Genomic DNA, 23,765 nt, shown 5'->3' with positions numbered 1-23,765 from the left:
CTGTAGAGCTTTGATGGCTGCCTCCCCTCCTCTGCTCAGTCTGAACAGGGAAACCTGGGTTATCAGGTTTGCTCCCTTCCACGTGTGCAAGTTCAGATGGATGCCTGTCCACTGGATTGATGTCAATCTACTTGGCTGTGGCTTTATGCCAGCACTCCTATCAAAGTGCAGGGTTTCCTGGAGTTCTCCATCAAAATATCAAGTCAGCCTTCTCTGGGAGACAGAGGAGGGTCCCTACGGAATAAACATAAGCCACTTCCCCAGCTGCTGGGAGATGGGAAGCACAGAAGGAAGGCTGGTGTAAAGGAGTTACAGCCAGAGGACAGGAGTAACTAAGAGGTCAGGGGTGGTCACCTCTGTGCCCTGCGCGTCCAGTGCAGGGATGCTGCGTGCTGGCCTCGTGAGGGACAGTATCTTTTGGATCAGCAGCTTCCCTTCCCCAATCTGCTGCTGTAGGGCATCGTAGTCATCCACATGGCCGATGACGTGTCTGCCGTGTCCACTGGCAAATGGGCCATCAGCAGCATCGACCTCCATCTTGGGAGGGGTCTTCGTTGCTGCAGACTCATCCGAACCTAGCGCAGACAAAGAAGCAGAAGTCAGACCCATCGTTGTAGATAATAATGGCCCCAACTCCAACTCCAAAGGGACAATGAGAGAGGCAAGAAGCAAGTCAGCCTTCAAATCTGCAGGATGGCAGAGTCCACAGAGCATTCCGGGTTCTGTACAATCATTTTTAATGTCACTTTGATAGAAACAGTTTTACTGGGTTTCGGTAGTGTCACCAGACAAAATTTAGAATTACCTGGGAGGCATGGCCTCTGGGCTTGCCTATGGTGGATCCTTTGGATGACATTAACTTATGTGGGGAGGCACATCTTAATGGTGGACAGGACTGTTCCCTGTCACGAGCTGGGAGGAGTGAGGAAGGGGCTCTAGTGCTAGCATGCATGTGTTCCTGGCTCTCTGGTTCTGATGTCAGATGCTGTGCGACAGCTCCCTTAAGTTCCTGTGACCCCGTTGCTCTGGTGGAGCACGACCTGCAGAGGTGAGCCAGGAGCACACCTTTCTCACCTGCTCTGCTCTCAGGAAACTTCGTCACGGCAAAAAGGAAGGATACTGCGATGCCTTTCCACAGGGGAACCAGTCAGGGTAAATACTATTACTGAGTAGGTTTCTGGGTAAAGGATGTCGAACACAGGAGCCCTACTCAAGGGCAGGGCGATGACAGAGCGACCAAGGCAGAGGCCTGTGCATAGCATGGGGCTGAGAAAGATCGCTAGGCATAGGTGAGGCAGGGCCAGAGAGCCAACCAAGGTTGTTTGCATCAATAATTTCCCATCACCACCTGAGTCCTTTTGTTGCTGTATTTACCATTGTTTGTCCTACTGATGATGGCAGAGTCTGAGCCAGGAACGGAGCACGAACTGCTGGGAAGGACCACGGCTGGAGAATTCAAGCCAACGTCCCGGACTGGAGGGGAAGCAGCTGAACCTAGGGAACACGACAGCCACTGTGTCAGGTCACCAAAATGCTGCATGTGCACAGCCCAAGATCAACCTCAGGGAACCGGCACTCATAGGCCACAGCACGGGAGACGGCAGAGCACCTGGTGTGTGCTCTTCTACTCAAGTGAATGTTTCCTGAGAATGTCATTTCTAGTTCAAAAGATCAGTGTCATTTCTAGTTCAAAAGATCAGTAGGTATTTTATAAGTCCGATTTTGGATAGAAGTTTGCATGTAGGGTCCAGTACCATTATGACTTGAAGTGAAGTGAAATACAAAATGAGTGTGTGTGTGTGTGTGTGTGTGTGTGTGTGTGTGTGTGAGAGAGAGAGAGAGAGAGAGAGAGAGAGAGAGAAGACCGGGAGAAGGGCTCAGTAGGAGATCACTTGACATGGCACTGACAAAAACAAAGAGTTTACCGGAGAATGAATGGGTTCACAAAGGGTGCAGTTCAGCCGTCTGGTGTCACCCTGGATGTTATTAACTACAGCAAAGCTCAGTCATCTGGTCCTGATCCTGATCCCTTGGCCCAGGAACCCTTGCTTGCCTATTCAATGTCTTGGGATTCAATTTTCTCATGAGAAATGCAGAAGAGGGGGAAATGCCCTATTTCAATGAACTTGTATATTTGAGGGGACTAGTAAATTTTAAAGCATTACATAAATATGAGGAATCAACTTTTATTGTTTCAAGTCCTTGACAATTATTTTACTTAATGCTATAGAATATAGCCCATATGGTTATATGGGCTATATTTTTTATAAGCCCCATTTTCAAGTGGCGTAGACTAAAACACTTGAGTGTTTAAATACTTGGCCTGAAGTAGACAAAGTAAGTTTCAGCTGTAATTGCCTCTGTACCCTGAGCTTCATGTCCAGGGATGCTGCATCCTGGCTTGTAAGAGGCAAAATCACATTCTGGAGGCCTGACCCTACTTCCCAGGCTGTCAATCAGGAGCCCGGAGCGTCCCTGGATTCTGCCTGACCCTCGCCCGATCGGTTCAGCAAGACTGTGCCCTGTCCCCCAGACATCCCAGAGCAGACAGCTCTGGCCTCCCTCTTCTTACTTACCTTGGAAGGGTGGCTGCTGGTTTGCCGGCTCCGCCTTGGCTGAGAAGCTCTGGCTAACAGGGCAGGGGCTGAGACTGGCTTTGCCAGCACCGTGATCCATCTGCTGTTCCAGCTGCAGCCGCAGGCGGTTGTTCACTTGAATGCTCTGCTCCAACTGCACTCTCAGAGCTCGAATCTCTGCCACCAGGCAGCTCAACTCACCCGGGACTTGGTGACAGGAATCTAGGCTGAAAGCTGAAAGCACAAGGGAGGGAACCCAGTGGCACCGAGCAAGCACGTCCACGTGATAGTCAAATAGGGCTCTGTGACATTCCTTTCTGCCAAGGGCCCCACTGGGGTCTCAGGGCTCGGCCCCATGTCTGTGAGACACAACCCTTCTTATTTAGCACGGAGAGCGCAGCAAGGCTGCACGTAACTAGCCTGGGATTTCTCTGAGGATCAGGTTAGTCATGCATGCCCACGGGGATTTGGACTGGCAGTGAGATTAAGCCTGCTGTGTTGTCTCTCAGTTAAATTTTATCCTGCAGGCTAGAAAGCAGGTCAGCACTGAACTAAAAAGGAGTGAAGGTCGAGGGAGGCGATTTGATGGATTCTATACGCAGAGAGGATAAGCCGAACACATGGGGCTTCTGGGAGCAGGCCACAGGGAAGTCAGTCAGGTCTTAGACCCGGGCTCAAAATTCCTAAGTGAAGTTTCAATTTCTCATTTCCATTTACCACATGTATTTGACACAGAAGGATAGAAAGAGCTAATCAGCAGTCTAGAATTCAACATTTCTTACCCGAAACCTGAGAACCACTGCATTGGTTTATATATGCTTGGCCCAGGGAGTGGCGCTATTAAGAGGTGTGGCCTTGTTGGAGTAGGTGTGTCATGTGGGATGGGCTTTAATACCCTCAACCTAGCTGCCTGGAATTGAGTCTTCCACTAGCAGCCTTCAGATGAAGATGTAGAACTCGGCTCCTCCTGCACCATGCCTGCCTGGATGCTGCCATGCTCCCACCTGTAAGCCAGCCCTAATTAAATGCTGTCCTTTATACGACTTGCCCTGGTCATGGTGTCAGTTCACAGCAGTAAAACCCTAACTAAGACAGCCACTTATATTTTGAAGGGCAGAATTAGTTTTGGATTTTACCAAGACCCTATTACACCTTCTACTACCTGCACTGCACATCTTGCCCACAGCCCTTAGCCCAACACGCATTATTTCTGTCACAGCCTATGTGGACAGTCTAAGCTGACAGAGACTGGCTCTCCTCCCATCACTTCAGATAGGCTTTGTCATCCGAGTACACGGAGAAGCCTGCAGTTTAGCTGCCTTGCTGGACTTTGGGATTCAAAAGAAAGAATTATGGAGCATTAGTGGTAATTGGTTTGAAATGAACTCAAGAAAGCACTAACAGAACAGTGTATGAAAGGGGTACACACACCCAGTGTGTGTGTGTGTGTGTGTGTGTGTGTGGTGGGGGAGGGGCAGTCAGGATGAAGCAGCTTCAGAGATGAAAGTTCTAGTATACTTTCTCTTCCTCTAGTTCTAAATTCTCACTAATTTTTGATTGATTTTTTGGAAAAAATTCCCATCACCCATTGCCCTTATCGAGTTTAAGATTATATCATCTCCCCCCTTCCCCTTCTCCTTTCAACAATATAACCACCCCCTTCCAGTTGATGGCCTAGTTGTTGTCACAAGCACACATACTCACACACACACACACACACACACACACTCACACACATACACACACTCACACACACACTCACACACTCACACACACACTCACACACCTGCTCCATCCCACAGTGTGACTCGTGTCTCCAGGCTGACCTTTGATGTTGGATAACCAGATGATGCCCTCTTCCCTAGGACAAACTATGCCTTCAATGCCTTTGGTTCCCTGTCCAGGGCTGAGGTCTTATGTGCTATCCTCCTTCTGGATTAGCATGGCTATTTCTGTCCTTTATCTCCCCAGTAGCACCTTGTCTTTTAATCTAGAACATCTCCACATTTATCTAAAGTTCCCCCCAGATTGGAGGTCTCCGAATTCCTGACTCTAGTATGTTCTACCAGACTTAGCATCTTAAAACTTTGTTTTCCCCATGGAGCTGTCTTCTGTGAAAGTAAACTCCAGGCTCGGCTTTTAGGCTTTCTACATGGCAGCAGCCACTCTTCCCGCTGCGCTGACTTCTCACCTCTCCAGTACCGAGGGGCTCCCACAGGCAGACTTACACACTGCTCCACGGTCCTGGACTTCAGCCTTTCCTTCTCAGCCTGGTGAGCTCCTTAGACTTCCAGCTCTAATTTCTTTTCTCTCCCCTCCTCCATTTGGATTCTCAAATACTAGATTTTTGTTTCAGCAGACAGAGAAACTGCTTAGTAAAGTACCTGATATTTAAACCTAGCCTTGAAACCTGAGACCTATTAGTTCTACTTCATCAGGCATTTTTTCCCCTTTTGGTTTTGAATCCATTTCTCCACATGGGGAAGGGAGACAGGAAAGATGCTGACTGTATGGGCCGCCATGGTCTATCCTTCATCACACAGAAAGTGCTCTTAACCTCAGAGCCATCTCTTCAGCCCAGGGTATTTCTTTATATAAACAAGACCATGCTATAATCTTGCCCCTGATTAAGTTGCTTTTTATTATTAAGTGGGTGAAGTGATTTCTTGCAGTCTGTCCTTAAGGGTTCCCAGGTTTGATCTGCTCATGTCAACAGTGCCTCCCCTTGGGTTTTACCGAGAATTGGGAGGGGGTCCGCATACCTTTCAAGCCCTTCTTAGGATTTTCGTAGAGGGACTCGTAGATCTGGAGCTCTGACTGCAGGGACAAGGAGAGCTGCTGTTTCTCCTCACACTGTTGTTGGAGGAGGGCCAGCTTGTGCTGCAGCCTGCCAAGGAGAGGCAAGGGTTCACTGAGCCGTGTGGGAGAAATGAGCTATGAGCCAACCTTTGCCTCAGTTGGCCTGGGATGTTGGCTTGGCCATCACATTCATTTAGCAGAGCCCGGGCAGGTAAAGTTAGCCTGAAGTCCATGCACAGGGAGTAGTGTAAGCACACTACAGGCCCCTCTGCCCTACAGTGTTCTCCACACTGACAGACATGCAGGGCTTTCCCTGGGATAGCAACTTGTACTTCATGCAGAGAGTGATGTCATGCATCTAATGGCAAGCATGGGAATGCTCTCCTGCTGGTCTCTGGCAGACAGAAACCTCTGTAATAGGATTTCATCTCTCTACTTTGTAGTATAAAAAAATCTGCTATCTTCCTTTTGCTCCAAGTGACCAGTGAGGCAGAAATAGTGAAGGAGAAACTGAGGTTTCCAAAGGAGGAAACTACTGCTTTGTCAATATCCCTTTTGCACTGGAAAGTGGAGCCATTCCGTGCCAGGGCCTTGTTTACCTGGAGTTGTTTTCCTGGAGGGACAGCCTCTCCTCTCGGAAATGCACGATCTCATCCTGCTTCTCCTGCAAGTCTTCCAGAAGCTGCCGCCGCTCAGCCTTCTGCTGCTCCAGCTCCTTCTCCAGCTCCTGGAGCTGGGAACTTGAGGAGAGCAGAGCCTCCCTCAGGTGGTCCACTTCCTGGGAGTGTCCTGAGAAGCAGGGCACAGGGGCATTTATGTCATGACCTCAAGCTCATTAGAAAGACAAACCCAGACACCCATGAGGCCAGGAGAAGGAAAGTCTTGTGTGGCTGAGCAGTCTGGCTTTGCTTAGCCGGCCCTACATATGGGGGTTGGGTGGGGGTGGTGTTTCTTTGTGGTATCTGACCCTCCGTTTAACAACCCCTGCCCTTGCTCTTAGGGGAGGCAGCGGGTCGTAGAAGCTCAGTGTTTTCTAGATGCTCACGTGTAGCTGTGCCACTATACATCTTCAGTCTTATCAAAGACCAGCGATGATTTCCTGTTTATGGTTTTTAGTATATATTCTTTTCAGCATTTTGAAAATTGGGACAGCTGGTGTTTTCTGGCATGTGACATCTCTCAGGTCAAAACTTCAGACTTTTTTTTTTTTTTAAGATTTATTTATTTTGGGTTGGGGATTTAGCTCAGTGGTAGAGCGCTTGCCTAGCAAGCACAAGGCCCTGGGTTCGGTCCCCAGCTCTGAAGGAAAAAAAAAAAAGATTTATTTATTTCTTGTATATGAGCACATTGTAGCTGTCTTTAGACACACCAGAAGAGGGCATCAGATCCCATCACAGATGGTTATGAGCCACCATGTGGTTGCTGGGAATTGAACTCAGGACCTCTGGAAGAGCAAGCAGTGCTCTTAACCGCTGAGCCATCTCTCCAGCCCAGGTCAAAACTTCTTGAAGATGATCTATAGGGACTCTTTTATATAAGGCTAGTCCTTGGGTACAACTGTGTTCATATGGAACTCTATCACTATTTCCTATCCATGAGGTTGTCCTCCTCTGTCCCAGCATGCACTGGTAGATTAATCTCTCTGCCTTGCCTTCATCCAGGAGTCTTGGTTATCTCCCAGCAGGGGCCCTGCCCCTCATGTCTTTCTGAACTGACTTAGCACAAACGTATTAAGTAGCTACCTTAGAAACAGTTCTTCTCATCTTTTGCCTCTACAAGCATTCTTTCATTCTGGACTTAATCCTTTCATATATCGCTCTCAGTTTTTTAACAGTTGTTCAATAGATATTTGTAAATAAAAATCATTTGTTACTAGTTATACATTGATTTAATCAAGTCATTAATACTATGTAATTTGCCTCCCAGGCCACATGGGCAATAATGTCCACTTATAGATGAGTGTTAAGTAGGGTTGGGAAAGTTCTAGAGGGCATGGAACCATAGGAGGACCATCAGAGAGCAGCCTGAAGGGGACTGCAGAGGAAGGGAGAACAGGACCCAGACAGCTGCCCAGAGCTGTACTTGTTCTGGGATGCATGAGAACACAGACACGCATGGTCCCTGGTTTTGTGGTTCCAATCAGCTGTGAGCAGACAGAAGGGGGTGGATTCCAAACTGACAGAACAGACACTGCTCTTAGATGTAGGCAGGCTTTCAAAGAATAGGCTTCCTAGGGTTATTCAGTCATAGAACCTAGGAGCCTGGGGGCCAGGGGTTTCCAACCTTTCTTATGCCAGCGGTTTCCAACCTTCCTAATGCTGTGACCCTTTAATACAGTTCCTCACGTTGTGGTGACCCCCACCAAAAAGTTATACTTCATAACTGTAATATTGCTACTGTTGTGAATCAGAATGTAAACATCTGTGTTTTCTGATGGTCTAGGCATCCCCTGTGAAAGAGTCATTTGATTCCCCAAAAAGTATCTTGACCCACAGGTTGAGAACCATGGTCTTAAGCCTTCTCTTTGCTTGTTTGATTGGTGATTGCCCTGGTGAGGGGAGAGACAGTCCTAGGAGGAACTAGAAGTCTGGTTTTGCACAACCTACCCCTGGAAGCATGACTGAGCCGCGTCTGCAGGCTTTGGTTTTCTTCCCTGAGGGCTCTGTTCTCATTGTAGAGCTGAGGCATGGACTCCAGGCCCTGACTGTAGAAGTGAGAGGTGGAACCTGTCCGGGGAAAACACACACGTCTCATGTAACAGTTGCTCTTTCCATCCCCTCAAAGATCTGCTGTCCCAAACCCAGCAGCAACCTCTGGCCCTCAAGGATTAACTTGAACACAGCGGCTGGGTGCCGAGCAGTATGTGTTTGCAGAGCACGCGGCCTTTGTGTGCACCCAGCACTTGCAGCCACCCCATTTGTGTAGAAGCTTTTCCTCCCTGACTAGCTGGGGCTGCTGTGTGGAAGGAGCAATTGCATGTACAAAGAGTGACACCCAAATGACAACATCTTGTGGGGTGGGGGAGGTAGGGACTAATGGTCTCCTGGGTGAAGTGGGTGGGGGGTGGGTCCTCATAGACCTGCCTCTACTGGTTACCAATCACAAGGACACAGTGAACCAGCCAGCTGCATAGTAAAGATTGAGGCTAAGAGGCCAATTCTTTGCCTGAGGAAAGTCAGTCTCTGGGCTCGGAGTGCAAAGCGGAGGTAATGGCTCCCCATACCCTCCAACCCCCGCTTGACTGTGACAATCAAGTTAGGTGAAGAGGATCAGAATGATGAGAAAAGTGTGAGGCTCTGCCGAGTGGCCTTCCCTCCAGTCAGGACAGAGACTGGGCCTTGCCTACCGTTTTCTCGGGCGGTGGAGCTGAGCCTGTGCTGCAGCTGCTCCCGTAGCCTGTCATTGACACATATGGACTCCTCCAGGCGCTGGCGCAGGTTCCGGATCTCACCTAAATGCTCTTCCAACAGGTCGGCCCCTGCAGCCATCCCAGGACAAGGCAGAAGCAGGAGACACAAGGCTGGTTACTAGGGTGAGGTGAACTCTGCCGGTGGACAACTCAGACTGCCCTTAATGTGGCCTTCCTTTTGCCCACAGTGTCCTTTTACACATCAGTCAGCTTCACTTAGTAAGAAGGGAGCTTTGTAACCACAGGGTTGTCCCTTGCTAAGGAAAGCCCATGGGCCTCCATCCACGACCAAAGCGAGCTCTGTATCACTGAGAAAATAACTGACAGATCTGAGCCCAACTGCCATCTGGAAAGGTGGACCCACCTCTCGGGTGTGGTTTTGGGGGTGACAGGGAAGGCCTCACTGACTTTTTTTCAATCCCTTTTCCTGATAAATAACTCCATTTTTAGCAAAATCCGTCCTTTCCCACCTAGAGAGAAGGCCAAAGTAAACACCACATGCCTTCAACCTACCAAGCTAAGGGCTGATGCTCGATGTTTCCCCATGTCACTTTTTAGTCAGGCAGGAAGAAGGAATCCCCTGCATGGATCTAGGACCCCGAAGGACCCAGGGGAAGTAGCCCTGCTAGGTTACAAGACTCACTTCCGGCTTTCTCCTGGAAACTCTGTTTCTTGCTCTTGGGATTGAGCCGCATTGTACTTTTTGTCTTAGTTACACCCCTCTACTTGGTGTGACTGAGTTTTGTATATAGAACATATTTGAGGAGTAGAGGAGTTGTATCCTTTCTTTTTATTTCCTGACTGAGAAGAGAAAGTCCGGGCTCTGTACATTACCTGTGGGTTTGGAGTTAAGCTGGTACATCGAGGAGCCTGAGGACAGCTCCCCAGAGGTGCTCCCTTTCTGAGGCCTCATCATGTCCCATTGGCCGCTGCCCAGGTATCCAGGCTCCAGGATTCTGCCCAGCTCTATGGTGCCTCTTGTTGGGGAGTGGGGCTGAGCAGGGTTGCTGTAGCGGGGAGAGCTAGCTTCTGTGTGGTTGCTAAGCAACGTGGATGTGGAGGTGGGAGGGGCAATGCTAACACCTGGGCAGAAAGAAACACAGTAAGAGATGGTATTAGCGGCCAAGAGCAGTAAAGGACATGGAGATGGCTGAGAATGGAGACTAGTGGTGGACACGGGGCGGGGGTTGGGGGGAGGTTAGTACCCCAGTTCACCACAGAATCTCAGTTAGACGAAGTCTCAAAGCCTCAAACCTGATTTTCACCCTCTCCATTTCCGAGCAGGAGACACCCAGAGGCAGGGGATGCTGAAGGGTTTGAAAAACCCAGGGGCTCCACTCGTTCCTACTTTATTCCTTATGATCAACTCCAGAAAAGTTCTGGAAGTAGGAGCCATCCCATAGTGAGGGATAAAGAATGTGACGGCCTATCTGACTGGGTACTAATGGTAGCATCTGTTTGTATTTACCATCACTCCAGGCTAGCCAGTCAATGCCTCCTTCAGGGAGACAGGGGATATGACTTTTCCAGATTGAAGAACTCTTTGTTCGGGCTGGAAAAACCCCTATGTAAGAAAAGTTGTGATCTGGATCCCCTCCACAGTCATTGAACCTTAAAGCAATGATTCTTAACCTGTGGGGTGCAGCCCCTTGGGGGATGAATGACCCTTTCACGGGGGCTGCATATCAGATATCTTGCATATCAGATATTTGCATTGTGATCATAACAGTAACAAAATTATAGTTATGGAGTAGCAACAAAATCATTTTATGGTTGGGGGTCAACACAGCATGGAAGGACAAAGACCATTGCCTTAATCATCAAACATATCCTAAGGAGAGCAGTGGGAGCTCCTCTCTCCTAGGATGATGCTTTCAAAGACCCGATGAAAACACAGGTCTCTCCTTGAGCCCCTTTAGCAGAGGCAGGAATTCAGGTGATGTCCTATTTAGCCTGGTTCTGAACTATCTAGGAAGTGTCTGAAAGGAGGGTTCCTATGCAGAGCTTAGATTACTGCTTCTGCTTCTTAAAGCCAAGAATAGGGAAGGAGTGTTGGGGGCATGCAAAGGGATGCACAGGGCCACAGTTCAGACAGTGTGGAAGCCCGATCTCTTCCAATGATTAGCAACACAGGCAAAGTAGACAGACGACTCCCTCTAAGCCAACAGGAATGAGTCCATCATTTCCTCCAAGCACTTCAGACTCTGGGCGAGGGTTAGTACAACTGCTACTGACACATTTTTACCCTCAATTAGAACAAGGTCTCATGTGGGCTACCTGCTAGAATCGACTGAGGTAAACACACAGACACACAGACACACAGACACACAGACACACAGACACAGACACACACACACACACACACACACACACCTGGGCTACCACAGCTAGGTGTAAGATACATATTAAGCACTGGACACATATTCATCTCAGGAGATTTTAACAGGCTGTAAAGTTTGAAGAAGTATTGTGGTAGGTCTTTCCTTTCCCCATTATCCTAGCCACTCATTAGCATTAAAGCAGAGGAGACTATGGATTTAACCATTTATACTTTTTAGTAGCGACTTAACAATGATATGATTTCTGATTCCTTTCATACCTAATGCTGCCTGACTCCTAAACAAGGCAAGGGTCATGAGAGGTTTTAAATCGATTGGTACCAGTGATTGATATCCTTGTGATCCAGTTTCCTCTGGTTGTACATCCAGAGCCCCTGCCCTATAGCATGCAAAGACATCATGCTGGGAGCTCTTAGCCCCCAACACACCTGGGAAGCACCATGTGCCAGTGTCTACATGGAAAAGTGATTCACAATAGACAGTGAGCACTGTGTGATGGTCCCTCAGAGAGGACCGAGACTTCAGATAGTAAAAGGAAGGGCTATGGTATTCCTTACGAAGTCTGGGACCATCTGAACGAACATCAAGGGCCTGAGACTATAACTCCAACCCACAAAGGACCGTTTTATGCATAAGGTTCTCCTTCCATTTTTTTCCTTTTCACAGAGATCTGTTGACAGCCGTAGAAAGGTATAGAAAAGGGGGATTGGAGAGAAAGAAATAGAAGCCAAAGAATGTTTATGCCATCTCAGCATGGGACATATTTGTTGGTGTCAGAACTGCTAACACAACAGTCTTGGGTCATAAGTCCTAGACCATCAGCTGGTCTCTAAAGAGAAAGAATCAAGAGAGTGTTTTCACTGGGCTCAGCTCATAGCCTAAGCAGCAGAGCATCTAAACTATCCTAGTACAAAGGTATGGGGGAAATCAGACACCAGGAGCTGAAGACAGGCTCTAAGCCCATCTCTCATCTCTCCCACTTGGCGATTACCTAGAATCTTAGCTGCCCGCTCTAACTCCATGCACTGCATAGGACTCTTGTGAGGCTCAGGCAGGACTATAGGAGTGTTATGTAAGTCCTACACTGAAGCTTTACAGAAATCTGGTGATAGATTTATTCCCTTAGATTTCATAGCCTTCATGGCAGTGTTTCCTGAATTAGCATTGTTGTGGTCCAGTGCATTCTGTAAATCAAGCTGGGTGTCCAATTAGACAAACTATCCATTTTGGGGGTTGACAAAAACAAACACAAAAACAAACAAAAACACTCAAGCTGATCCAAACGCCATCAGGGGTTTTACAGATTTAAACTCTAGGCTGTGATCTGTGGTCACCCGAGGTGTGGGGACTCTTCTCTTGCTCACCCACGCTCTGTCGTGGACACAGAATGTGACTTTAGCATAATTCTCAAACTCTTACTAGTTGTTTTTAACAGTTAATCTGTTTTTTACACCTAAAGGGATTACAATGAGGCACCAGTGCGCACACCCAGCAGATGCTTTTCTATGAACTGTGCAATCACGATTAACCACCTGTGGAGTCAGGTGGACACAATTCCAACAACCGTCACAGCCCGAGCTTATGAGTCTATCCATCTACATGTCCTATTTCCTTTTGGGGGAAGGTAGAATGAACTTTGAACAACAGGAAAAGAGGCTCTACCGGAGTTTGCTTCCGAATCTTGACACCACCCTTTGTATGTTAAGCCAATGATGTTGGGCACTTAATTAAGAGCAGTCTGCAGCAAGAGATATGCTAGCCCCCAAAAGCAGTCAATGAATGTGGTCATAGCTTTACTAGCTATGTCCCCCCACAAGGGCAAAGCATAACTTCTTTATCCCACCCACCGATAAGTATTTCCCAGTCTGCCAGGGATGTATACTAACATACAGTGTTGGGCTAACTCTGTTAGCAGTCTGTGAGTGCCGGGTCTCTGAATACCTCCCATAGCTGATGTGCACACCCCAGAGACAAGAGAAGATGCATTTCAGACAAGAAGCAAGCGAGCTTTGCCTGCATCTGCCACCTGTAACACGTGCTTTGCCCTTTACCACCATTAAGCCAAAGCCATGCAGAGCAACCGCAAGTGGGCGACCACTCAAAAGCACACCAAGGCAACAACAGTGCTCACTTTCTCCCAGCTGCTTCTGCAGCATCTGCAGCTCTTGTTGAGCCTCAGCCAAGGACACCACTGGTGTCTCACAGCAACCAAGAAGGGGAGGCCCAGAGGGGCAGAAAGGCATGAAGCTGGGTACAGTGGAGTGCATTGGTGCCTGGGAAAGGCTAGCCGGCTTGGGTATGGAGTTAAAGTGAAAGCCTGGAAATAAAGAGTTAGGGAGAGAGGAGACATCATTAGAGAGAAAGCAAGAGAGAAACAGAAGGTCGACCACTCCCTGATCAGACCCGGACTGTCACATGGCCAGTATTTGCTGCGGGTGTGTGGGCTAAGCCAGCAAGGCCCCGCAAGTTACTCCTAAGAATCAGCCTGGAGGTCTCTCCTCTTTATCCCTTTGTCAGGCTCATCTGCATATATATAGCCTCTGTTCAACATGTTCGCAGTTAGCTACAGAGGCAGCATGGCTCATCCTACCAAACGTCAGAATGACTCCCCTACGGTGCTGGTCCTAGCATGTACCAACCCTTCGCTCTGGAAAAGACTATCCATTCCATTGATCTAGAACTTTCTGTTTTGTTTTGTTTGTAACTGCATCAGGATCTTCCAGGGAAGGGCAGACTAGACCAGGCATTACTTTTAGGTATAGTGTGGGGATTTGGTGGGAACAAACTTTAGAAATCCAAAGCATGTGTTCACTCATAAGATGAGACGCAGCCATGGCTTCGTTATGGCTGCGTTAGTGCCCTGCAAAGCTGTCTGAGGGAACTATTTAACATTTTTATTAGCTTATCTTCATTGGATGGGCTGCATTGTGACACGTCTGTACATGTGTGGGATATACTTTGATCACATTTTTCCAGGAGGGTACTGTCTTGCTTTTCCTCCTTCCTTTTTCCAGCCCCCCTCTTCTTCTTAAAAGGTCCTACCTCTCCTTTTTCTCCTTTTCTTCCCACCCCCTTCTTTTGACAAGATCTTACTATGCCATACAGACTAGCCTCAAGTCATCATGATACTCATAAGTGCTGGATTAGACATGTGCACCACCAATCTTAGCACACATAGACCTGCCTTAGTGAAGAACAGTAGTAGAATGATAAACCCTGGGAGTAGAGCCCAGAAGTTTACAAAAAACAAACAACTTTTCCCTTGGAGATCCATGCAGTCCATGGGCAGTCAAATCATAGAAACACTGTGAAAATCAGATGCTTTAACCTGTTTCCCCTTTCCATTGGGGAGCAGGGCAGAAATCAAGATTATCTTGAGGAGGAGGTCTGATTTACAAGACATGACCACATCTACAATACATCATTGGTCCCATGGTGCTGAAACTGCATCAGAGTGGCGCTGCACACAGCCAAAGTACCCAGAGATGCAGCCCAGGGATCTTTCAGAGGGAAGTGTGGTGTTAAAGCCAATGACTGTTGGCTCCCTTTGAGCTGAAAGCCTTTCGGCAGGTTGTCTATGCTGAGGGATCTCTTGGTCCAGCTGCTGCTCGCACAGAGGCCAGGTGCCTTCTTGCTCAAGACTATGGTTGGCTTGCCCTTGGGAAGGGTGAAGAAATGGGACCATGCCTTTCTGGACCTCAGACCTCATCATACATTACATGAAAGTAGCCAGCCATGGAGGAAGGCAGGGAGCAGGCACTGGCCTTTCTCTGCCATCTCTCTGACAGCTATACTGAGACATGAAAGTGAATGTACTCCTTTCATTGTTGCCAAAATACATATGCACCATTCACAAAGCCACCAATGGTGATATAAGATGAGAGCATTTAACTCTGAAGTTTGCTACATCACCCATGGAAAAAGCACTGAACTGATTAAGAAGGTGTTATGTATGGAATTAGTAGATGTCTCTTTCTGTTCTTTGGTTATAGTAATCCTATAAAAATGTTGACTCTGCTCCCCAGGATGAGTGAGAGAAAGAAATGGTGGTGCTTATTTAAAAGGCCAGCTATTTGTCAAAACTAGTCCACAGACTAAAGCTTATTGCAGATGCCTTACTTTCTAATTTTTAAAAATCAGACACAGATGTTAAATGAGAATGACCTCCTGATTTGGGTAGGGCATGATAGCAATTTCCACCCTTATTCCTGAAGGAAACCAAGCAGGCAGCTGGGAGAGAGATGAAGCTACTCCCCCACTGGCTTTTGCATACCTGGCTGGGCCTGGCTGGCCTCCTTAGGGGGGTTCTGGGGAGTTGGCAAGCTGATGGAGCTGCTTCTGGGCTCGCCCTTAAGCCCCTGAGATGCACTGGCTGCTGATGGGTTAGAAGACAACACAGTAGAATGACTCGAATGATGGATGGAGTCTACAAAACCCGTGAAGGAGAGAAAACGCTTGGTGTTCCACAGAGAACTGGAACCCAGGCCTTGTAGTATCCAGGAGTACCAGGGCCAGAGGCTGGCCGTCATGGAAGGCCCCAAGGACAAGGCCTTTTGCAGTATTCATTTTCTTGCTTTCGGATAGTAAGAGAACTGCCTTTAGGGGACAGAGGGAGTTCAGAACCTGGAAATCCTGAAGGAGCTCCTATGGCAGAGGCTGTGGGAGCCCACAGATACTCAGGGGCCACTGTGCAGACACTGCAAGGACACAAGGCACTCCATCTTAAAGAAGGAGGTCTATCAGACAGAAATGATGAGAATGGTTGGCCACCATCTTCTCACTTTGAATTACATGGCGCCATGTTCCTGATGGCAGGACTCAAGTGACTAGGATCCTCACCCTAGTTAGCCTGTGCTCGGGAGGGACTTAGTCCCAGAGCCAAGCTACACACCAAAGTGGACTGACTGTAAGGCCTGGATCCCAAGGTCTCCTCTCAGTCTAGACCCAAGATACCACTCTGACAGCGGATGCTACCTGAGTTACTGGGTGAGGGCTTCTTCTCTTCATAGTGTGTGTACTCGCTGGCTACGTCCATGTCAGAGCAGGCTTCTATGTCATCCGACAGGAAGGATGTGCTGCTGGCAGAGCGATGGGAGTCAGACGCAGCATGGCTGCTGGGGGGCGAGAGAGACCGGGTATCCAGCTTGGCCTGCAGGACTTCAATCACTTTCTCTTTCTCCTGTAGTTCCCTGCTGAGCCTGGTGGGGAAGGAGTAGGTCACAGGCGAAGCCAAGGTAACCCAGGCCAGCTAATCTTCACTAAAGCCCTCAAAACCCACGTAAGCCAAGGGCACCATTCTGGACATAGAGTGTATGCGGGCCATAAATGGACAGGTGGGAGTAGCTCTGCAGTGGACTGGCCACATGCTGAGCACCAGCACAGGCGCAGCCAGTCCCATAGGCATGGACGCTTAATGGGTGGCCACTAGACAGTGGCAGTCTGAGGACTATTAGCATCTCCAATAAATATAAAAATCAAAAGGAGCCTTGTAAAAATGTGGAACAAAACATTGTCACAACATCTGAAACTAGGCTAAGCAGAGTCAGCTGGGTGGCTCAAGTGTAGGCCCTTTATGTGTCAGGGACAGATAAACAAAAAAGAAGACCCACAAATGCCATGCCCCTTACTATAGGCATTTTGAGAAGGACTTACAGGGTCTGAGGCACGATCATGACACAAAGAGCACAGACCAGAGGCCACAAATGTCCCTGAGCCAGTTCATGAGCATTACGAACTGAATACTTCCCCTGAGCAACTCCTGCTTCCAGGGATCTACACCATCTGGGCCTCTTTCACTGTAAACTCTCATGGGATTCTTCTTTCTCCAAGGACACTGAGTGACCACTAAGCTAGCTGTCAATAAAACCCAGGGCAGGCCAACCTGGTAGGAAACTCATGGGGTGGGGAGCAGGGAAAGGAAGTAGACTCTTGATACACACATGGTTCGGTCATGGATCAGACTGCTTTGATCTTACCATGCCTGAAACATCACTTCAGCAAAGAAAAAAATCTTATCAAAAGGAAAGAATTTGGAAGCAAACCGATGAGTATTCAATGATCTGCTGCATCAGTCTCGTCTACTTCCCTGTCTCATCTGTGAGCTTGGGGCTACCCTGACTGGATCCCTTTACCACACTGACTCCGGAATTACCTGAGGGCCAGCGGCTCAAGCCCAGCTTCTTCTTTTTCACTCTTATGATCCTCTGAAAATCAAATTTAAAAAGTAACAGGTTAAATGAATTGTGTCACACCTTAGAAAGCACGGATCCCACTAGGACAGAGAAGAGTGTTTAGGCCACACACAGGTTCAGGAAACTTACTTTGAGTGTTCAAGTTATGTCTCTGTGTGTGCATGTGAATACATGTACATATGTACATGTGTGTATGCATGTACATATGCATATTATGTGTGGGAGGGTGCATGCTTATTGAGGCCGGGGACAACCTTCGGTATTATTGCTCAGAGGAGCCATTCACCGCTTTCCCATCTTGTCTGAGGCATTCCCTTACTGAACTTGGCCTCACCGGCTAAGCTAGGCTGTGTGGCCAGCGAGCCCAGGAGACCCGTTTGTCTCTGGCTCTCTGAGGCCGTGATAACAAGTGTGTGTGCTACCATGTACGGGTTGTTTCTGTAGATTCTGGGGATTGAACCCAGGTCTTCTTGCTTGCCAGACCAGCACTTTACTTGCTGAGCTACTTCTCCAGCCCTGAGTTATGTCCTTTTTATCAACATAAATTAACTATACAAAATGATGGATTTCGCCATAAGGCTTTCATAGATGTACGGAAGATACTTTGATCATAAAGTCCTCTGTTGCCCACACTTACCCCTACCCCTCCTGCCAGCCCCTTTCTCTAATCTTGGCCTCGCACTGCCATGACTGCCACTGTTAATATTTTTAGATTGTCTCCTGATCCACTTGTGAGGGAATCCGTGAGGTAACATTTCTTTAGGGTGTGAGCAGGTAATTCAGCTAATCTCACCAGGAGACTACCCCTGACATGGTGGTCACAACCATGACCTCATATGTCTAAATCGGTGCTAAAGACGGAAATATACGTTTTCTCACGGATCACAAGATACTTCCCCAGCTCTTCTCTGGAATTTTCCTCCACATTCTGTGGCTGATGGCTCCCACATTCAAGGGCGTGTAACGTTACTCTCCCATATCAACCTTCTTTTGTATGGGAGACAGCATGCCCCTTTTCCTGTAGGTTGACCCAAACTCACAATTTTCTGTCCCTGCCTCCCGAGTCCTGGGATTACAGTATGCCTGGCTGTAGCTGCCATGCTCGGTGCTGTTGACAGGAGCCATGATTCAGAAATGGCCCCCAAGACATGAGGGGAACCTGGACTCTGGAATAAAATGCTGTAGTGGACAAACGGTGGCCACCTAAGGCCAGGACTGTGCCAGGGGCCGACTCACTTGTGCTGAGTTTGCTGGTCAGCCTGTCCGTCAGCTGACCGCCCTGAGCTAGTTGCTCCCGGAAGCTCTGGCCCAGGTAGTAGTCAATGTCGTTGCTCCTCAGGAGGTCCTCAAAAGACTTGACTGTATCTTTCGCATGTTGGGTGAGAAGATAACATATCCCTCTCCCTTCTCGTATTTTCTGACGCAGATATGACAGTTCTCGGGCCTGATCCTGAATCAAGGAATCGTATTTTCTAGTGCAGGAAAGAGAAAAGAAGGGAGGAATGAAGAACTGTGAGTGGTAAGTGATGGGGCCCCTGGAGTCCTCTGTGAGAACATACGTAAGAAACTCCCGGCTCAGACTCCTACTGTCCATGGACGCTGTTTAAAGGCGAATTCCATGCTGAGAAACTATGGACCCAAGCTCTCAGAGGACACCATTGTTCTCAGCTTCTCTAGAATGTTAGCTAAAACCAAACCATAAATCCTGTGGGAGTAAAGAACCCCCACATCTTACCTCTCATACAGCTCCAATATAGGTGAACACCGTAGCTACTCTATAAATATTTAGAATTTTTTTAAATCCCAGGCCCACCTAGGACCTTGTCTATCTTCTGGTTCAAATCTCATCTGATGCATGAATTTCTTCTATGCTCGATACTGTGGCAGATGGCATTTTGCAAAGATAGTAATTATAGTCTCTTACATTATACACTCTTCTGAAACATGGCTTTGCCAGTCTTCCACCAGCAAGAAAGATTATTCTCTACATAGTTAGGTCTGGAAGGTTCTGTGTCCATGTTAACCTAGATAGCACAATGGAGGCCTCACCATGCCAAGTTGAGGAAGAGTTCTTTACCTGCCTAGCAAGATCTACATCCTGTCCTAGATACTCGCTTTCACACAGGAGCAACACCAATGAAGACCACCATACCATGAGAAATCAGTCAGAGGAGAAATCCTTGAGGTCAAAGAGAGAAGCCAGAAGCTGAGTCATGGATAAAGAATCCATGCTCACCTCAAAAAGGCCTTTCAGAGCACTCTGGCCTCAGCTTCTATCTGATAGCAGCCACGTGGGAGACTCAGTTGAATCGAGTCAGCCCAGAGAATCATGCGATGGTAAAGCCGCTGTCTTGGAATGGTTTATTACTCAGCACTAGTTAGGACAGAGGCTGAGTTTTATGTCTGATCAGTGTTTTTCAGCATAAAGTATCAGAAACCGTGATAACTGAAGCTAGCATTGAGAACTTAACAATATGGCAGACACTACCTAAGCACACATGGTAGTTCAATTAAGCCCAACAATTGTCCTGGAATTGGGTTCTCTTTTCTCTTCACTTCGTAGGTAGACTGGGAATGTTTGCGTGCTTTGCACAGCTCCTAAGCTGTAGACTTCAAGTCAGGAGGCTGGGACTAGTGTCACTACTACCCTATATCACGTATACCACTGTCATGTTTTTAACAGCTGTAACAGGACAGCCCAGAGATCTGCCACCACCATCCGATGTGGTTCTGGCTGTGCCTGTCCCCATGATCCCTCAGCTCAACCACTATTTAGATAAGTCCCCTTCTGATTACCACTGCCAGGGCTGCCCCGTTCTGATTATAGACTTAGGCATCACTCAAGGTGAAGGCCTGAACAGGTCCCCCCTTACCCAGGCCACGAGGCAGACCTCAGCTCCTCAGCCAGCTTCCCCTCTAGTCCAGTTTTGGGGAGCTGGGCCTCCAGCTGGGATACTCTCTGGATGAGATTCTCTAGATTCTTTTTGGCCTGGAGCCCTGGAGGGTAAAAAGCCCCGGTGCCATCTGACAACCAGCCCTCGTCTTCATCAGTGACGCTGTGGGGTGAAGCCCCCTCAAGGGTTGCCACGGCTCTCAGCTTGCGGGGTCTCTCCAGACTCGATGAGTAATCGCTCGTGGCAGACAGGGACCGGACCCGGCTCCTCAGGTTCTGAATGACCTTGTTGGCATTCTGTAGCTGGGCTTTCAGATCTCGGATGTCCTTCCTCAGGAGAGAGCTGTCGTCTGAAGTTCCTTGTGCCTGGAACTCCTCTCGCTTCCCTGGCTTGTTCTCCGAGGGCTTCTTCACAGGTGAGCTGACCAAGACAGGGTCCAGGTACCCCTGCTCAGAGCACAAGCCCTCCACCAGCACCACAGGCCTCAGGTTACTATGTTCCTCACACTCTGAAAGAGACAGAAACAACTTGAAGAAAGCTGGATGTGCTGCTGTGGACACTCTGTGGGGGTGGGGCAGGCTAGTCACAGAAATAAGTACCGGGATAAAACCCGGGGCAGGGCTTCCTTTAGTTCTGGCTGTAGACAGACATTCACATTTAGCATTTCTTGCCAAAGACACAGAATTCAAACCTTCCAGTGTCCTGTGTCCTTAAAACTCGAGTCAGTGTCTCTTAAGTGGGACATTAACAAAGCCTCACGTATGTAAAATGAGCACAAGGACTAAAGAACAAACTGCTTCTCTGGAGTTTACTGACAGCTATGATGTAAAACTATTGGTGTGTCAGAAACTAGAGAAGCTCAAACTGATGATCTCATTTTGAAGAGATCTGCAAAGTTCCTGTCCTGCTGTGGGTCCTGGGTCTCCTTTAGCCCCAATTTCCCTGCCCCCACTGCGCATCATGAGTGGCAGTGGCCTTAGACATCCAAAATGCAATGCGTGACTCCGGGGAGAGAAGGAGGTCCCCACACCCTGTGTACTCACCAGGGCTGGTGGTCTCCTCACGTTCAGCTTCGTTCTCACTTCGGCCACAAGTCTCATAGCCCAGGTCCTGAAGGTCCACCTGGATCTGCTTGCTGTCCTGCTTCACCAGGGATTCACCTGTGTTCAGAAGGAGACAGTGGATGCTACAGGGTGTTTGGACATCCCACATGTTCCCTCAGCCACAGACTAACACTGGGCTTGCTGATCTCCAGGCTGTCAGTAGCTGACTTGGCTCTCCGTGTGATGGTTTCTTTCTTCCTTTGCACCATAACAGATTCTTTAAAATCCTGGTGAGTGCTTCTGTGGACTCAGTACTGTCCAGGGGGAACTGCTGTACCGAGGGGTGTTCGTTATTCAACGAGACACTGGGCACGTGAACTTGGAAAGTCTAATTTTGGTTAATTTGATATAGTGCTACCTTAACGGACAGGGCAGGGCCAGATGTCTTGGGACTATTAATCACTTTAGGTCCATTGAAACTAAAGACCCTGTGGATAAGGGGCCTAATGGTTTCACAGGGGCTTCCTGACACGGTCATATGCAGTTCCTGACTTGCCCACATCTATTCTCAAGTAAGCTTTGGTTTTCGGAAGAGAGCCTCTCTGTGGGCAAGCACAGGCTCGCCCAGGTGGGGAGAGCGCCTGCTAGCTATGGAAGGCTTTATCTGCTCTCACTGGGGTCTGAGAGGTATCCCTCCAAGTCTGCCTCTGACTTGTTGGCCAGATGTTAGTCTGTTTCGTTCCTATATTTTCACCATGGCTTTAAAGATGTGTTTATTTTTATTTTGCATGTAATGAGTGCTTTGCCTACATGTGCCTATGCGCACCATATCCATGCCTGGTACCCTCAGAGACCAGAAGAGAATGTTGGATGCCCTTAACTATAGTGACAAAGAGGTGTGAGACACCTTGGGGGTCCTGGGAACAAACTGGGGTCCTGCGCAAGAAAAAGTGCTCTTAAGCACTGAGCCTTCTCTAGACCCTTCACTGTAACCCTAAACCCTTGCTTTCTTCCTTTATTCTTTACATCCCTCCATCAACAGATGGAGGTAAAATATTTACCACCACATATCTAAGACTGCATGTCATGGCTGAAGTGTTCACAGGTTGGGGCAGAAAGACAGAATGTGAGAAACAGGTGACTTTGTGGGCAGAGGACACAGCGAGCTGGTGACACTCACTTAATATGGCTCTGTACTTCTCTAGCTGGTTTGCCTGGGCAAACACCGTGGCTTCTGAGATGAGCAGCTTCTCCTGGAGATCTTGGTACCGCTGTCTACACTGAGCCAGCTGGGAGCGCAGGTGTTTGGTGGACCCTGGTAGGCTAAATTCTGGCTGATGTCCAGAGTCTTGGGCCTGGGACTTGTTCTCCGGCTGCAAAAAGACCCAATACAAGGATCAGGACTGTCTGAGGTTACCCTCCACATGGTAACAGTGACCCCCTCTGTCTGAATGTGGACCGGGTGCATCCATGTGTTTACCACAGCAGATCTCCTGCCATTTGGCAGGTCTCTGCTTTCTAGAGAACTAAATGTTATATTCATTTTTCTCTCTGCAGTGCAGGGCCAATCAAGTTGGCAGCAGCTTGCAATAAACATTTACTCAATTTCCTGAAAGAGTTGGAAACGTCCACTTCACCCTCTCTGTGTTCCTGTCCCAAGGGCCTTCTCAGAAGCCTCAGAATGCTCCACTTCACTCAATGTAAGGCAATTTCTTTCCCTCACATGAGGCCATGACACAGACACTCTGGAACCGTAGAGGAAGCAGTGGTAAAAAGATAGCATTGCACACCAATGTCTAGGCTCCGTCAAGAACCAGCGCATCCCAACGTAGGGCAGTTACATGAAAAGCCTTGGCTAGGTGATGGTGCCTGTCACACACCTCTAATTCTAGCACTCGGGAGGCAGAGGTGAGCAGATCTCTGAGTTTGAGACCAGCCTGGTCTACAGAGCAAGACATCCAGGGTTACACAGAGAAACCCTGTCTTGGAAAAAAGAAGAAGAAGAAGGAGGAGGAGGAGGAGGAGGAGGGAGGAGGAGGAGAGGAGGAGAGAGGAGGAGGAGGAGGAGGAGGAGGAGGAGGAGGAGGAGGAGGAGGAGGAGGAGGAGGAGGAGGAGGAGGAGGAGGAGGAGGAGGAGGAGGAGGAGCAGCATTGCCTGGCTCACTGAGTGCCTGGAGGGTAGACATCAGTTTATAACTGCCATCGCAGTCTCTAACCTGGAATTAAATGCTCAGACACAGTCATGAGGTAGTGTGGAACCCTCTCTGATGCTGAACAGGTCCCTCTGATTACAGGGTCCTGCTAGTGGTGGCAAAGCCCCCTCCCTTCAGTACTCCCTGACCCACACAGAACAGTTTAAGGTAAAAGCTAAAACTCTCAGTCTTCCTTTGAATCTCTCGCCTCACCCCTGCCCACACTTACTTGGTAGCCGTCTACTGAGAGAGCTGTCCCAAGCTTGAGGCTCTGGGGCCTGGGGCCAGGCCTTGCGGTCATACTCTCCTGCTCTTGGTGTTG

General features: G+C 48.5%; 1 protein-coding gene across 1 annotated transcript in view; it reads right to left on the bottom strand.

Moving 5' to 3' along the window:
• Window positions 1-23,765, bottom strand: part of LOC116896485 (myomegalin) — a 196,427-nt gene that overhangs the window by 4,439 nt on the left and 168,223 nt on the right. Inside the window, exons 27-43 of the mRNA XM_032897650.1 lie at window positions 23,673-23,765; window positions 22,432-22,624; window positions 21,252-21,368; window positions 20,188-20,716; window positions 18,551-18,786; window positions 17,275-17,326; window positions 16,098-16,321; window positions 15,397-15,498; window positions 13,255-13,440; window positions 9,619-9,867; window positions 8,722-8,853; window positions 7,982-8,101; window positions 5,975-6,164; window positions 5,339-5,463; window positions 2,577-2,810; window positions 1,375-1,494; window positions 355-575 (exon numbers count right to left, since the gene is read on the bottom strand). The exon at window positions 23,673-23,765 is cut by the window's right edge and continues 340 nt beyond it. Of these exons, the coding sequence (XP_032753541.1) occupies window positions 355-575; window positions 1,375-1,494; window positions 2,577-2,810; window positions 5,339-5,463; window positions 5,975-6,164; window positions 7,982-8,101; window positions 8,722-8,853; window positions 9,619-9,867; window positions 13,255-13,440; window positions 15,397-15,498; window positions 16,098-16,321; window positions 17,275-17,326; window positions 18,551-18,786; window positions 20,188-20,716; window positions 21,252-21,368; window positions 22,432-22,624; window positions 23,673-23,765 (3,123 nt within the window). The remainder of the gene's footprint in view (window positions 1-354; window positions 576-1,374; window positions 1,495-2,576; window positions 2,811-5,338; window positions 5,464-5,974; window positions 6,165-7,981; window positions 8,102-8,721; window positions 8,854-9,618; window positions 9,868-13,254; window positions 13,441-15,396; window positions 15,499-16,097; window positions 16,322-17,274; window positions 17,327-18,550; window positions 18,787-20,187; window positions 20,717-21,251; window positions 21,369-22,431; window positions 22,625-23,672) is intronic.

The sequence above is a fragment of the Rattus rattus genome, chromosome 3 (assembly GCF_011064425.1).
Source record: "Rattus rattus isolate New Zealand chromosome 3, Rrattus_CSIRO_v1, whole genome shotgun sequence".
NCBI classification, from domain to species: Eukaryota; Metazoa; Chordata; class Mammalia; order Rodentia; family Muridae; genus Rattus; species Rattus rattus.
This window is presented reverse-complemented; position numbering and strand designations above follow the sequence as displayed.